Source organism: Ambystoma mexicanum, chromosome 2p, assembly GCF_040938575.1.
Source record: "Ambystoma mexicanum isolate Mex_15411 chromosome 2p, UKY_AmexF1_1, whole genome shotgun sequence".
NCBI classification, from domain to species: Eukaryota; Metazoa; Chordata; class Amphibia; order Caudata; family Ambystomatidae; genus Ambystoma; species Ambystoma mexicanum.
In genome coordinates this window covers 1,240,994,299-1,241,009,497 of record NC_090923.1, presented here as the reverse complement: position 1 = coordinate 1,241,009,497, position 15,199 = coordinate 1,240,994,299, and the positions used below count along the sequence as shown (strand labels likewise).

At 45.6% G+C, this 15,199-nt stretch overlaps 1 protein-coding gene across 2 annotated transcripts in view; it reads left to right on the top strand.

Annotated features, from left to right (window-relative positions):
• Positions 1–15,199, top strand: part of LOC138567382 (actin, cytoplasmic 1-like) — a 258,349-nt gene that overhangs the window by 161,978 nt on the left and 81,172 nt on the right. For both annotated transcript variants that reach the window (XM_069645541.1, XM_069645543.1), the window contains 3 exons: positions 6,264–6,503; positions 6,971–7,409; positions 8,921–9,102. In XM_069645541.1, coding sequence (XP_069501642.1) covers positions 6,264–6,503; positions 6,971–7,409; positions 8,921–9,102 — 861 coding nt within the window. The remainder of the gene's footprint in view (positions 1–6,263; positions 6,504–6,970; positions 7,410–8,920; positions 9,103–15,199) is intronic.

Here is a 15,199-nt window from a genome sequence, read left to right as displayed (position 1 = left end):
AAGACCGCCGATACTGTGGCGACTTGAACTAAAACCCAGGACGAGGAGTGATAGGCCCGCGTCGGAGGTGCTACGGAGACGTGGCCTGAGCAACCAACAGTGAGTACAACACCGTGGCCGTACACAGGGAAGACCCCCCCCCCCCCCCGCGTGGTCCGGTGACCCGGCGGTACCGCCCATAGGGCCTGGAGCATCAGGGAGAAGATCCTGTGGGGATGGTCAGGGGAGGCCTATGAACTGGAAGGAATCTCTGCAGAGATTTCGACGTAAGCCCTCAGGCTCCCCTGCCCGCCCGGGAATGGCGGCCTCGGCACCCCTGGAAGTGTCTGACGCTAGCACGGTCACCAAAGGCATAGCGGCCCTCCTGGAGGAAATAAGAGGCTTCAGAGCAGACATAACGCTACGGCTGGATACCCTGGATAAAAAAGTGGACAACATAGACAGGGTCCAAGCCCTTGAAAACAACACAGCCTCGAATGACATTTTCGAGACGCAATTCGACATGCGCCTATCGGAACTCGAGAGGAGGGAAGAGAAGTGCTCCCTAAAACTGGATGACCTGGAAAATAGGGAACGACGCTGTAACCTTTGCTTTTTGGGGTTCCCGGAGCGGGAAGGTGAAACGCAAATGGACATAATCAAAGCTGTGAACGCAGTAGTGGGAACTCTCTTTGAGGGGGCGAACACAAATGAACCCACAATTGACAGAGCTCACAGGGCGGGAGCGATCAACAGAGGCCCCAGGTCCATCCTCGTGCGCTTCCACTACTTCTCTGAGAAGAATAAAATACTGGAACTGGCACGTAAGAGAGGCCCGGTCGACTGGGAGGGAGCCCGGATTTCAGTGTACCAGGATCTCTCCGCCTTCACCCTGGCAAGACGTCGTCTCTGTTCCCCGCTGACGAAAATGCTCCAAACCAAGGGGGTCCGATACAGGTGGGGATACCCTTTTTCGCTTTCCTTCGAACTGGATGGGTACAAATATGCCCTGGTCACGGAGGATGACATTAGCAGGGTGTCGGGTGAACTCCTTGGAGAGCCGAACGTGGAGGGGGGAAGACCAAGAACGTGGAAGAGAGCCCGTCGGACCCGGGAGAATTAAAGCTTCCCAGGAGAGACGTAAAGTCCGAGGGCACAGGAAGTTCAGAAGAGTGGCTCCGGCATCTCCTGGACAACCTGACACTTGAGGAACCCCAGGAAGTCTTACGGTCCAGTTTGATTTATATGTCATTGGGGGAAACACTATGATCATTTGTATTCTGAGCATGATAAGGGGGGGGGGGGGCTCGAGTTGGGGTTGTTGGGGAGTTTAAGAGCCCGGAGGAAGGAGACAATGGTGGCCTGGCTCAGCGACAGGATGAAGCCGCTGGTCTACCAGGCGTTCAGGGGGGAGGTGGGAGGGGGGAGGGAAAGGTTGGGGTTAGTTCAAGAGGACTCTAATGGGGTTAAGCCAAGTTTTCGGGTCTGTTTTGTAACTGGGTTTTTGTTATGGGTCTATGGCGGGAGGTGGAAGCACTGCGGGAGCGTTGGAATCATTGATCCCGAAAAGGGAGACGTGAACTTTTACCATGGCTATGGTGGATGATTCCTCGCAATATTTGACAGTGGGTTCGCTAAATGTGCGGGGTCTCAACTCTCCTACCAAAAGGTCGCTGCTGGTGAGGGAATTCACAAGGCTCCGGCTCCATTTTTTATTCGTACAAGAAACACATTGGGTTCGGGACAGGGAGCCAAGGCTGAGAGCTAAAGCTATTGAACAAGTCTATGCTGCGTCCTTCCAGGCCAAGAAACGTGGAGTAGCCCTTTTGGTTTCTCCCGGGGCTCACTTTGTCCTTAAAGCCCAGAGGTCAGACCTGGAGGGACGATATATCATGGTTAAAGGGGAGGTGAGGGGTCGGCTGTTCACCCTGGTTGGTATTTACGCTCCAAATGAGGCGCAAGATGGCTTCTGGATGGGGATGAGAGAGAAAATCGTAGCTTTTTCCGAGGGTACTTTGCTGGTCGGGGGGGATTTTAATATGGTTCTTTGCCCTGATAGAGACAGGAGCTCGCCCAATCCATGCCCTAACCAACGCCTCCAAAAAAAACTGGCCGAGGCATTTCGATCAGTCAACGACGATCTGGGCTTGAGCGACACACACCACACAGAAAAAGATCGGGACCCCGATTTCACTTTCTTCTCGAAAGCCCATGCCACTTTCTCCCGTATTGATTATATTTTGGTCGACGCCACGTTCCGGGGCGAGGTCACGGACTCAGGGGTGGAGGTGGTTCCCTGGACTGACCACGACATGGTTAGAATAAAAATGGGTGTGCCCCCGGCCCCCCCACCTGGGTCCCTATGGAGATGTAACGACCTCCTCCTACACGATAAAGAGGTGCGACAATCCCTCCTTACAGCCATCACCGAATATTTCTCTATCAACGACAACGGGGAGGTCGGAGTGGTGGGTGTCTGGGAGGCATTCAAGGCGACCATCAGAGGCATTCTCATCGAGACAGGTTCAAGAAAAAAGAGGGAGAGGGGACAGGAGGAGGCACGGTTAAGGAAAAAGATAGAGGCTATCCAACCTGGTGGGAAACTAAAAACACAAATGTTCCCCGGGAAGTGGGAGGAACTCCAGAGGTTGCGCTCAAGCCTGGCAGACCTCCAGGTGGGACAAACAGAAAAAAAGCTGTCCTTCCTGAAACAAAAGTACATGGAAAAGGGGGAAAAAGCTGATAAAATACTTGCTTGGAGGCTCCGGGAGCTCAAATAGTAGGAGGGTTAACTCCATCCGGCCTCCGGGAGGGGAGCCAACTGTAAGAGACAGCAAAATAGCTGAACACTTTCGGCTCTATTATGAACACCTATACAGCTCGGAATACGCGGGGGACGGAACCGAGATCGACAGTTTCTTGGACTCTCTCCCGATTCCCGGCCTCTCACCTGAAAAAGCAGATGCACTGGATCTCCCCGTATCTCCAGAGGAGATAATAGATACCATATCCTCCCTGAAGAGTGGAACAGCCCCAGGCGACGATGGGTTTACAGTCAAATTCTATAAGACTTACCGGTCTACGCTAGCCCCGTTTCTGGATAAAATGTTTAACTCGGCGCTTGACCAGGGCACCCTCCCGCCTTCAATGATGTCAGCACTGATAGTAGTAATCCCCAAAGAGGGGAAGGACCCTGCCCAATGTCAATCGTATCGCCCCATTTCCCTTCTTAATGTGGATGTCAAGATCCTGGCCAAACTTCTGGCGAACAGGCTGGCAAAACTCCTCCCATCTCTTATACATGGTGACCAGGTAGGGTTCATCCCGGGGCGCCAGGGGTCCGATAACATACGAAAGACCCTAGGCCTCATGTACGAGGCCTCGAGGCAGGGGGAAGAGGGTTACCTGTTAGCTTTGGATTCGGAAAAGGCCTTCGACCGCGTCGAGTGGCCATATATGGGCAAAGTCCTCCAGAAAATGGGTCTCGGGGAGAATTTTTGTAGATGGGTCTCGACATTATATAATGCTCCCACGGCAAGAGTTTTGGTTAACGGCGGCACGTCGGAACCCTTGGCTCTATCTAGAGGAACCCGGCAGGGCTGTCCCCTTTCCCCCCTTCTATACGCTCTGGCAATGGAGCCCCTGGCTATAGCGATCAGGGCGGACTGTGAAATCACGGGGATTCGTTGTGGCGATTGCGAATTTAGACTCTCATTATTTGCCGACGATATCTTGGGGTACTTAACTAACCTCCAGGTATCACTACCCAGATTGTTTAGTCTTATAAACCTCTTCGGGGCCTTCTCGGGGCTTAAGATAAACGCCTCCAAGTCTACTATTATGCCAATGGGCCCCGGGGACAAAGACATTGGGGATCGCTCGGAATTCTTGGGAGTGAGAATAGAACGTGTGTCCACCAGATATCTGGGCACCGACATCCCTAGGAACCTCTCGCTACTATATCAGTTTAACTTCCCGGGGATCTTGGCCAAAATCACTAGCGATCTCAAACGCTGGGCTCCCCTTACACTCTCCTGGTTTGGCCGTATGGTGACGGTTAAAATGAATATACTACCCCGCCTCCTGTACCTTTTCGCAGCCCTCCCGGTGGTCATCCCTGAATCCTTCTTTGAGGTTTTACAAACCCGTGTCCTCCAGTTTATATGGGAGGGGAGGAGGCCAAGAGTCAAATTTTCCACCTTGACCCTGCCGAAGTCTCATGGTGGATTCGCCCTCCCCGACTTCAGATTGTACTATAAGGCAGCCCAGCTCCGGGTGATGATGGAGCACATGCGAGAGGATATGAGGACGTACTGGACATATATAGAAGATGTCCACACCCACCCTAAAAAAGTTAGAGACCTATTATGGGCCTCCCCGAAAACCATCCCCTCCTATCTTAGAGAACACCCCACACTGGCAGTCCTATGGGCACTCTGGAAACCGAATAAAGACAACAAAATGCTGTCGTCCTGGCCGGCCCCTTTATCATCGCTATGGGGTCCCCTATCAACCTAGACACCAGAGGCTTCCGTGACACTCAAGCTTGGTCAGACATGGGGTTGGAGAGAGTTTCCCAGCTCTCCCGTGAGGAGGGCTTCGTGGACTACGAACAACTGACCGAAGCACTGGGTGATAAACCACCATCGATCTTTGAGTACTTGCGTTTGAAGGGAATTCTGACTCACCCCCGCTGGGCTGACAACTTGACCCGCCCCCTCACCCCCTTTGAGGAAGTAATAGCTAAAAGTGTCTCTCGAAAAGGCTCCCGGTCCAGGTTCTATAGTACCTTGATAACGGCCAACCTGGAGGGTAGGCAACCCTTCAAACGCATATGGGAAGAAAGGCTGGGTATGGCGTTGGATGATCATACATGGAGGGCAGTTTTCAAAACCATATTCTCCGGTACTCTGTACACCGCAGCCATGGAGCATAGTTTCAAGATTCTGCACTCCTGGCATCGCTCCCCAACCACTCTCTAAAATGTTCGCAGAAGTATCCCCCTACTGTCCTAGGTTGTGTCACCAAAGAGGCACATGGTTCCACATGTGGTGGGGATGCCCGGTTATCCAGGTGTACTGGTCAGAGCTCCTCAGCTGGATTAAAGATATAGAGGGATTCTGCCCATCGCTTCTCCCCTTGGAAATCCTTCTGGGTTCCCCCATGCCGGAAACGGAACAGAGTGCATTCCCGAGGGTCATCGGGGCCATGCTGAGGGCTGGGAGGTTAGCATTGGCCCAAAAGTGGAAAAGCGCCTTAGCACCAACCAAGGAGGAGTGGCTTTGTAAACTAAGGGGTATATTTACCTATGAAAAACTTACGGCAGTGAAAAACGATAAACTCTCGGAGTTCTCACAGGAATGGACAGCAGTTCTCCTTCACGACGAATGTGTCTCTATGCGATTGTAATGTTGGACCCCAATATATGTCCCCCGAGCATACCCTAGCGCCGGCCTTAAAACTGGAGACTCCATCATTCTGCTCTGCACCGCGCTGCACCCACGATATCAAATTGTAAAACAAGTGTATGTAATGAGGTCTGAAAGTTCTCACTGCTGCTTCCGCAACCTGCAAAAACCTGAAGACTTGGTATGTTGCAAAACTGGGGGGGAGGGCAGGGTGGGGGGTGGGGGAAGGGGATTATGTTGCAAAAGTTGGGGGGGTGGGGTGGGGGGGGGAGGTGGGATGGGAGTAAAGTAAAAAAAAATTCTGTCAATTATGTTTGCTCAGAGTATCGCTGGCAGGGACTGCTCGCGCACCCTACCTTTTTTGTATTATGACAATAAAAACAAAGATAAAAAAAAAAAAAAGCTGATGGGATAGGTCAGGGGTTAAGCATTCCCTGCTGCGATCTGTGGCTCGCAGGTTTGAATCCCGGCAAGTTTGACCCCGCTTTTCATCCTCCCCAGGTTCATAAAGTGAGACTGAATTTCGATTAGGTAACTGTATATAAACCTGTTCGATGTAAAGCGCTTTGGATAAAAGAGCTATATAAAAAGTTTATTGTATACAAGAAATATTCTGGACGGTGGACTGAAACTTTGTAGATCTCCTTTTCACGTCTAATTAACCAAAGCCCTTTTAAAGTACTTGTGTATCTGGATCCTCCTAAGAGACTTGAGTTGTTGCCATTCTGTGTGCCTGGAATAGATGCTGTTTTGGAAATTGTCCTTTTGTCTTCTTACAATGTGACAGTAGAACAAACTTAGATTGTAGTAGCATTTTCATCCGTTTATTCATATGAACTTGCTGTCTGATTTGTTTTTTATTTTTTGTGCTCCTAGGGTGTAATGGTTGGCATGGGGCAGAAAGACAGCTACGTTGGTGATGAAGCTCAGAGCAAGAGGGGCATCTTGACCCTGAAGTACCCCATTGAACATGGCATTGTGACTAACTGGGATGATATGGAGAAGATCTGGCACCACACTTTCTACAACGAGCTCCGTGTTGCTCCAGAGGAACACCCAGTGCTGCTTACGGAAGCTCCTCTGAACCCCAAGGCCAACAGAGAAAAGATGACACAGGTGGGCAAATCTGTGATTTTCGGATGTATGGGATTTCTTTGAAAATATTTAACCTAATGGAGATTTCACTGTATCCATTTCACCGAAAAACGAAATTCTTCTTTTTACTTTTTTTATTATAATGTAGGCGGAGCCCCCCCCCTCAACCTTTCTTAACTTACATCCTTACCCCACCTTTTCTGCATTACACATATACCATTTCACCTACAATGTTCTGTGAAATTAAATTCGTTTGTCTTGAACCCATTGCTCAGCCTTTCCTGTAATTTGTGCACTTCAGTGGTATTCATATCTTCCCTGGGACAAAACTGCTAAATGCCATGCCTGCCCTTCATCCAGCCCTGACTTAAAGTAGCAGTATGATTTTGAGATTTGTTGTTGTATTTACAAGTATGGGGGCGGGTGTTGATTGGAAATTGTGTATCCAGTGGAGGAGCTTGTTTTGAAGACCAATCCTTCTCTTTTAGATAATGTTTGAGACCTTCAACACCCCAGCCATGTATGTGGCCATCCAAGCTGTGCTGTCCCTGTATGCCTCTGGTCGGACCACTGGTATTGTGATGGATTCTGGTGATGGTGTAACCCACACAGTACCCATATACGAAGGTTATGCCTTGCCCCATGCCATTCTGCGTCTTGACTTGGCTGGTCGTGACTTGACAGACTACCTCATGAAGATCTTGACCGAGAGGGGTTACAGCTTCACGACCACAGCTGAAAGGGAAATTGTGCGAGACATCAAAGAGAAACTCTGCTATGTAGCCCTCGACTTTGAACAGGAAATGGCCACTGCAGCCTCTTCGTCCTCACTGGAGAAAAGCTATGAATTGCCAGACGGTCAAGTGATCACCATTGGCAATGAACGGTTCCGTGCCCCTGAAGCACTCTTTCAGCCAGCATTTCTGGGTGGGTAATCAACCATTTTGCTTAACAAATCTGATAAGTGCAGGCTTTACGGAAGTGACCAATTATTCATATTTTTTTCTTAAATTGGTTCCCTTTTCTACCAGTGACTCCATGGAAAACTGCTCATTCCTTTGAACGGTGTGTTAAACATAGCACCAACATTGCAATATAGCACAACATCAATAATTTTGTGGCTCAAGTCGCTGGCCGTGTCTGGTGCACACATGGCAGCTTAACTTATTTAAACAAACCATGTTAAGGGATTTTAGTGTGGAGGCCATCTTGTTATCTTGGAACTGTAGAAGAGAATGAGAACCTAGATCACATGATAGGTCTCCTGCTATTGGGACTCACTGTTGGTGGCTCCATTCCTTCCTTCCTTCTTCGCGATAACCTGGTCTGAGCATGCTCCAATCTAGCGTAGGAAGCTAATTTGAGGGTTTCCTGCTTTTGCAATTGTTCAGCACATATAACCTGAATGTTTCAAGTTTGTCTTTACTTGCGTGTTGTTCATTTTGTAAACCAGTCACCTAACCCTTGGGGTTCGATCAAGACTAAACATTTGACCAGAAGCAAACCTGTTTTTTGAAATGTTTTCACGTTTAAGGACTGATGAAGCCTTTTTAAAATTTATTTTTCTTGAAGTTTGTGATCTTAAGAACATTTTTACCAAAATTCAACTTTGTTTTAAGCTACTGAACCACACTGGTTATTGTAACCTGTTTGCAGTCTTTCAGCCAGATCTTTACGTGTTACCCTTGAACGATCTACTAGACATGCACTTTCAATTCATTCTCCCCTGGTGCATGTCTATGCATGTTCTGCTTGCGTAATCCTGCACGTATAGTTGCTAGATTGCTTTGTAGTAGCTGTAGCCTCTTAATTGTACAGTTTGTTATTTTTGTTACTCTGCACGCAAGAGCTAATAGACTACTTTTTCCTTTGTTTTGCAATGGAAGTGTCCATTTGAGGGGCCAATTCAACAATGTCACTTTGCAGCACTTGATGCAAGTATGGCAAGGGCTGTGGATCCATGGTGCACATCTTATCAAGCTTTCAATTCACTTTCATAGAACATTTGGATTCTTAGATAATTTAACTCTTTCGTTTTGTTCTGTTTAACAGTGGACATGTCATTCTGATCCGGTGTAAAGTGATGCCCTGTGGAATGGGTCACTGTGAGACAAAAGGAGAGTTGCCATTTTGGTGTTTGGGTGGTGGGATTCATTTTGTTTTTGAGAGCAGGTTGTGGAATTGAAGGGACCCAAATAAACTTGTAGCACATTTGGACAAGTGCTAAGGCATTCAATTGCTGGCTTTTTACTAGAAAGAAGCAGTCCGCTTTTATCCAGGAGTGTAAATCTGCAGTTTTAGAGAAATTGTGAGGGAAAGTCTGATGAATGAGATGCAGGCAAAATACACAAACTTGTTTGAATTTTAGTGCTTTTTGTGTTTGTTCCCTGTGCTATTATATGGCTTTCCTTGTACTGATATGGCTTTCCTTTTAACAGGCATGGAGAGCAGTGGCATTCATGAAACCACTTACAATTCCATCATGAAGTGTGATGTTGATATACGCAAAGACCTGTATGCCAACACTGTGCTGTCTGGTGGCACCACCATGTACCCAGGCATTGCAGACCGAATGCAGAAGGAGATCACTTCCCTGGCACCTAGCACTATGAAAATAAAGGTAGGCTTTACTTGCTATGGGGATGCAATTGCTGGTTTATTTACTTCTTTGCTTCGGGTACCACATGGTAAGATCACTGCTACTGTGACGTAACCGACTGTCTGCAGTAAATTTGTATATAAAACCAAAAATTAAGAAACAAGCCCCATGTAGACTTGCAATGCGCGAGAACAAAATTGCCTTTAGTGAGGTTCTCCATTCTGCCCCAGTTTGACAAGCACTAACAAAAGGATAGGCGTCTCTCTACTCAAACCAAAGGATGGGCTTCTCTCCACTGTACACCCCTGCCTGTGCAGGAATTGTCTTTTTGCAGTTATTTTTATTAAATTTTTAAAATTTCATTTAGTTAATTACAAGTTTTAAAATATATAAACTAGTACATCCATTGTAATCACTTAAAACCAATTATTTCATAAATCTTATTTCCAATTCTTCCAGGAAAAATGAGTGCGAAAGTCAATTTTCTTTCATTTCCCGAAAACATATACTCCCACCATTCCTCTCCACAACGATTTTGTCTTTTCTTGATTTATGTTCCCAGGTGTTTAGTTCTCACATCTCTCAAGTTACTGCAGCGTAGCACTAAGTGCTTCAATTTTTCATTTTTCTCTCTGCAGAATCTGCATGTAGAGTCAGCCTTCTCCACCGTGCTGCTCAGATTTAGGACTTTTTTTTTTTTTTTTTTTTTTTTTTTTTTTTTAAACATTAAACCGTAGTGTCAAAAAAGTCTGCCTTTTACTGTAACATGGAAAGAGTTCTAAATATTTTGGTAAGGTATTCCTAGCTCTTACTTCAGTTGATACATTGGCCATGCATCTGTGTTTTAATCTCTATTCAGATGTTTCATGCCAATCTTGGTCCCACAACTTTCTCTTTACCATGTTAGGATTTCCTATTAGATCTTCTTCTTTATTTGCACTTATTTGATGTGGCGTTGATTCACATATTTGTTCCCATTCATCAAAAATAGACCCACTTATGTTACTTGTGATGGACCTTAAGATATTATATGCTGGTAAATCATTGTCTCCAATCACTCTTCTATATATAGATAACATATTCCATGTCACTCTGGCGTGAATTGAGATTAGTCAGAGTTCAAATCTAATGCAGGCAGTAGGGGGGGGGTACCCTTTGGTGGATGTAAAATTCTAGTCCAGAATATGTATTTACATGCACTCCAAACTTTATATGAACAGCGTAGCATCGATTTGCACCCGTATATCAAACATGGTATCAGCTTTGCAACATAGAATTCTCTCACCGGTTTTAGCTAGAATTTACCCACTCTTCTGTTGATCATTGAGCCGCAAGGTGTTTGCATTTTCTTTTTCTTTTTTGGACCCTTGGCTCATCCGTCGTTTGTGCATGAATTAAGATACCTAGATATTGAGATTGGGTGCAACATTTCATAGTTTCCTGACCTAGTTTACATTTAAATTGTTTGGTTTTAATCCCACAAGATTTTGGAGAACTAAGATCTCAGTTTTAGCCATGTTATTACAAGACCGTTTTTATCTGTGTAGGGTTTGAGGGCAGTGTGCTTCCTCTATAATCCAATAACACTATCATCTGCGTATAACTTTAAGTGTTACGATTTATTTTTGGCGCTCTTCTAGAATTTCTCTTCCCACCTCTGAGATTAAGAAGTTAAATAAGGTAGCGCCTGCCGGTCATCCTTGCTTCACCCCTCGTGGTGTCGAGAGTAACCCATTCAAGTCCAGAAGTATCTTGATCTCCGTATTTGAGTAAAGCTCTTCTTGTGGGCACTTTTTCAATGCTAGCGCAGTCCCCACTATCAAAAGCGTGCGCCAGGTCTACGAACGCTAAATATACTTTTGATGATTTCTGTTTGATAGCATCCATTTTTATAAGATTTAGTAAGGGGAGATTGAGACCACAACCCACTCCTCACTCAAAACCAGATTGTCATTCGTCTCTGCATCCAGTTGTTTAAGAGCAGCAGCAATTGGGTCCCAAAGATCTTACGAACACATCCAGCAAGGCTATTGGCCTATATTTTTTTTGGATCAGTTTGTATTCCTTTTTTAAATATCGGCACGAGGATTGTGCTCTTCCGGGATTTTGGAATCTGCCCCTGTTTGAATATGTTTCTAAACAGATTGAAACAAAAATCAGTTCATTCTTCAGGGTGTTCCTTCAGTGTTAGGTTAGTCAGCCCATCAGGGCCCGGGGCTTGAGTTACTTATTCTTAAGATGTTTTCTAAAATGTGTTCTCTTTATCTCTAGGTCCCAACCCTGATCAGAATCCTGGATATCGAATACGTGTTCGCTTCGTTTGGTGAACAAGCTGGTGTAATGGTTAATCCTTTGGGATTCTGTTACCATATTACACTGGATGGCTTGTTGTGGTGCATCAATGTTGCGGTTATTGAGTTTGTGAAGTTAAACTAGTGGTAGAATTCTTACAGACACTGCGCCATGTCGGTTTAAAAGGTCCTTGCACAAGCAAAGTATAGGTCTTTCCTTTCTTTCTAGTTATCGAATGCGTGGGCAGACCCACGCAGGCGCTTCCCCATCCAAAAAGATGATGTGCACCTACCCCACTAATCTTAAACACAGCCCTCACATTCTCATAACTCCTCCCACCGCCCCGTCTGTCCCACAAAATCTAGCAGCACACTGCTCCTCTCACCCCGACTCCTCCCAGCAAAGCCTTCCCACTCAGTTCAGCCACTCCCAGCGCAGACAACCGAACCCTCATCAACTCTTTCCTCAACATGCCTCTTACACGCAAGCCAAAGTATAGGTCAAATTAAGTGGTACATGCAAGGGTAGTAAGGATCAGATAATTTGGATGATTTGAAATGTCCTTAATGGGTTCAGTGATGGTTTCTTTTTGTTGCACATTTTTGGTAATACTGTTTAGCTCTTTTCATAATGGTGGAAAAGAACATGGTTTAAGTCCTTTCATCAGTTACCCCCATCTGTAGTTCCTATTTGGCAACCATCAAAAGGTTTTCTTTTCTATAACAGTTCATATTTAAAGACTCAATTTAGACTTGTATATAGCACACAGAACAGTATTGGCCACTTTTACTTCCAAAAAAGTAACATATTGAGTAGAAAATATTGTAGCCTATCCCCCTGCTTTCAGCCACAACACTCAGTGGATATGTTTGGACCCGTAGTGCCACAGTACAGGAATAAACTGTTACTGCCTGATCTGAAAAGAGCAACCTGTATCTTCAATTATTTCATGAATAACTAGGTGCAAAGAAATGCCTACAAGAGTAAAAATGTTTTTAATTGTAAAGCAGAAATATTTTTGTAAGTCCCATACCCAATTGGATACCTATGACTTCCCATTGAATACCCTGAGCTGTGTAATCTGCCCCCAAATAAGGTCAACAGTTAACTGTGCAAGGTTACTTCACACAGGGAACAGTATGTTGCTACATCCTAACCCTGAGAGGCTAGGGTGCCTCTTGGCTTATCCATGGGCTTTCTTATAAGAGCATGGATGTGGGCTTATCTGCAAAAGGTTGGTAAACCGGGGTGGCGCATGGGCTGGGGGGCGGGGGGGTTGTTTGAATGGTCAGGTTTTTAGCCATATATTCCGGATTTTCACCCTTGCATCTCCACACAAGCATGAGTTGATATCTTGAATTGATGCAGGCTTATGCATAGATTGGCATATGTATGCTTAACTGACTCTTAAAGATCTTAGACTATCCATATTTGCACTTATGTTGAGACTATGCTCCAATCCTGAAGTAAGGGCACTTTCAGAATAGTGAGGCCCCAAAAATAAATGTAATTTTGCGATTTCCAAAATGTCCTACTATTTTTTGTTAAAAAAATTTTGCTCCTTCGGTAATGTTGCGTCTCAGCAGTTCTGTGCACATGGATCTTCCTCTCCCAGGAGCAACTATAGGAAACAAATCCTTATGGTTTTCCGCACTCAAATTGTGTGACGTGCAAACAAATGTGTGTTGAAGTGCATTCAGTTAACATATTCTGCTACAAGGCCACCAGCTAAATTATGGAAGAGTATAAATGACCCTGTAGACATGTCATGTCTCCCTGCACCCAAGAATCCAGGCATAGTTGGACTTTGTAGTTAAGCATACTTGAATACAAATGTATTGTCACTCATAGAACTTAAAGGATTTCTGGCTTGGGTGTTTCTGATGCATGTTAGTACCTTGCATCGAGTGAGAGGATTTGCTTTTAGACCCAGCTACATGCTAGATGTTCCACACCCCTGCCTTTAGGGCTAGATCTAAGTCCAGCTCCAAGGACAAGTCTGTCAGGGACGTATATCTTTCAGAAGCAGGTCTGCTGTTTCTACTGGACAAGACACATGGAAATTCAATTTAGTTTTTTGCAGGGTTTGCACCATTGGATGACTTTTTTGGAGCTTCATGGCTGCTCACAAAGTGTGTGTGTGTCTGCCTTTAAAGCATGGCTGCAGAAACTGGACTGTGCTCTATTGGAACAATTTGTTTGCTAAACTGTTTTTTAGCGCTTGTGTAACATGAGTATACTGACACTGTGCCGACTTTGGGGCCCGACTACTAAATTTGATTCCATACTGCATGGGCAAGAGGCATCCTGATTGAAATAACTGTTTGGTGCGATAAATAGTAACATAACAATGGATGGGTCTCTCTTATGGTTAACCTTTTTAATCCATGCTAACCCAGGCTGCAGGCACTCCAATAACTAGTAATTGAAGTGTCCAAATGGTCAATAGTGATGTAGCAACAGGGTGTATTAATTGATTGCTCGTATAAGTCCACTGTGAAGAAAACGATTGTTGGTGTTGGTGCTGTAGACCTATCCAAGTGACCTTGACAAACGCACTAACCCGGTGTGTGCCGTGAGGTGACTTGTAGTCTGACTGCAACATCCAAGCTTAGCTGGGATCCCAGATTGCCAAGGTGATGTGGCCTGTATAGGGGCATAAGCATTAGTGATGCAAGACCTACACTTTCAAGATTTGGTGTTATCCCTGGTGCCTGTCTGATGTAATTTTAGGCAGTTGCTGTCACCCGAGACTGTGTAAAGCGCCCAACCCTCTGGAGTAAAACGCAGATGGTTCTTCGGAATAGCAGGAGAAGGGGGGGGGGTGGAGTGTAAACTGTTCTTCTGCTCTAGGACTTAAACAATTGCCAGCTAAATTATGGTACTAGATTGTTTAAGGCCAATGGTTCACATAGAGCTCTAACTTGTAAAAAAAGAAAAGCTGGAGTGGGGCGTCCTCCAAATTGTAAAGGACAAATTCCAGTGCACTTTCATTATAAAGGGCCACATTGGTGTTGGTGGTTTGTTTTTCTCTAGTTAATTTTAAAGAATTTTGTAGTAATAAGCATTGTCAGGAGTGGCTTTGCTTGGTGTGCCAAGAATAGAGGTATATTTTGTCCATTGTGCTAAACGCTAGAATAGTGGAAGAGTATGGGGCAGGGAGGGCTGGTGGCCTGGGAATCTGGTCCTGCGACTTAAGAGCAACGGGATGTTTGTGTACCAGAAGCTCAAATGCCCCATCTTGGTTGTTTTTCCCCTAACCTATCGCTGGAGTGTTGACTAAAACTATTGTCTCCCTATTCACCCCCTTAACCATCTGCTTGGGGTTTCCTAAAGTACAGTCTGACCCAGAAAGGTTACTTTGTTTAAAGCTTTAGATTTGGACTCTGCATGTGATGTCACTCTGCACTTTCTTATCCTGATGGTGCCACAATCAATAATACTTTAGTCTTACTGTTTTTCGGCTATATACAGGTTAGCTAAGAGCTTAAACTGTCCTCTTTGTTGCTGAGTTGAAGGGTCCCTCAACCAAGGGCCCAACAGATGTCCTAAAAACACTTTCCTGGTGGGAATTATGACTATCTGCAAAACCCCTATATACCTATATAAATCAAAGTGTGTATCAGGTCTTGAGTTTATCTGTTATTATTTTGGTTGGCTGCATGCTACACTATGCATGCCTGAATGCAGCCTTCATGACCCTGGGCGGGAGCGGACTGGGCCAGTAACTGCCTGCCATTCTGAGCCCGGGTAGGCCACAGCAAAGTGGGGGCTAAAGTTCTGGCCCAATCTATCCCAGGTCACTTTCTCAATTGGCACCCTGAGA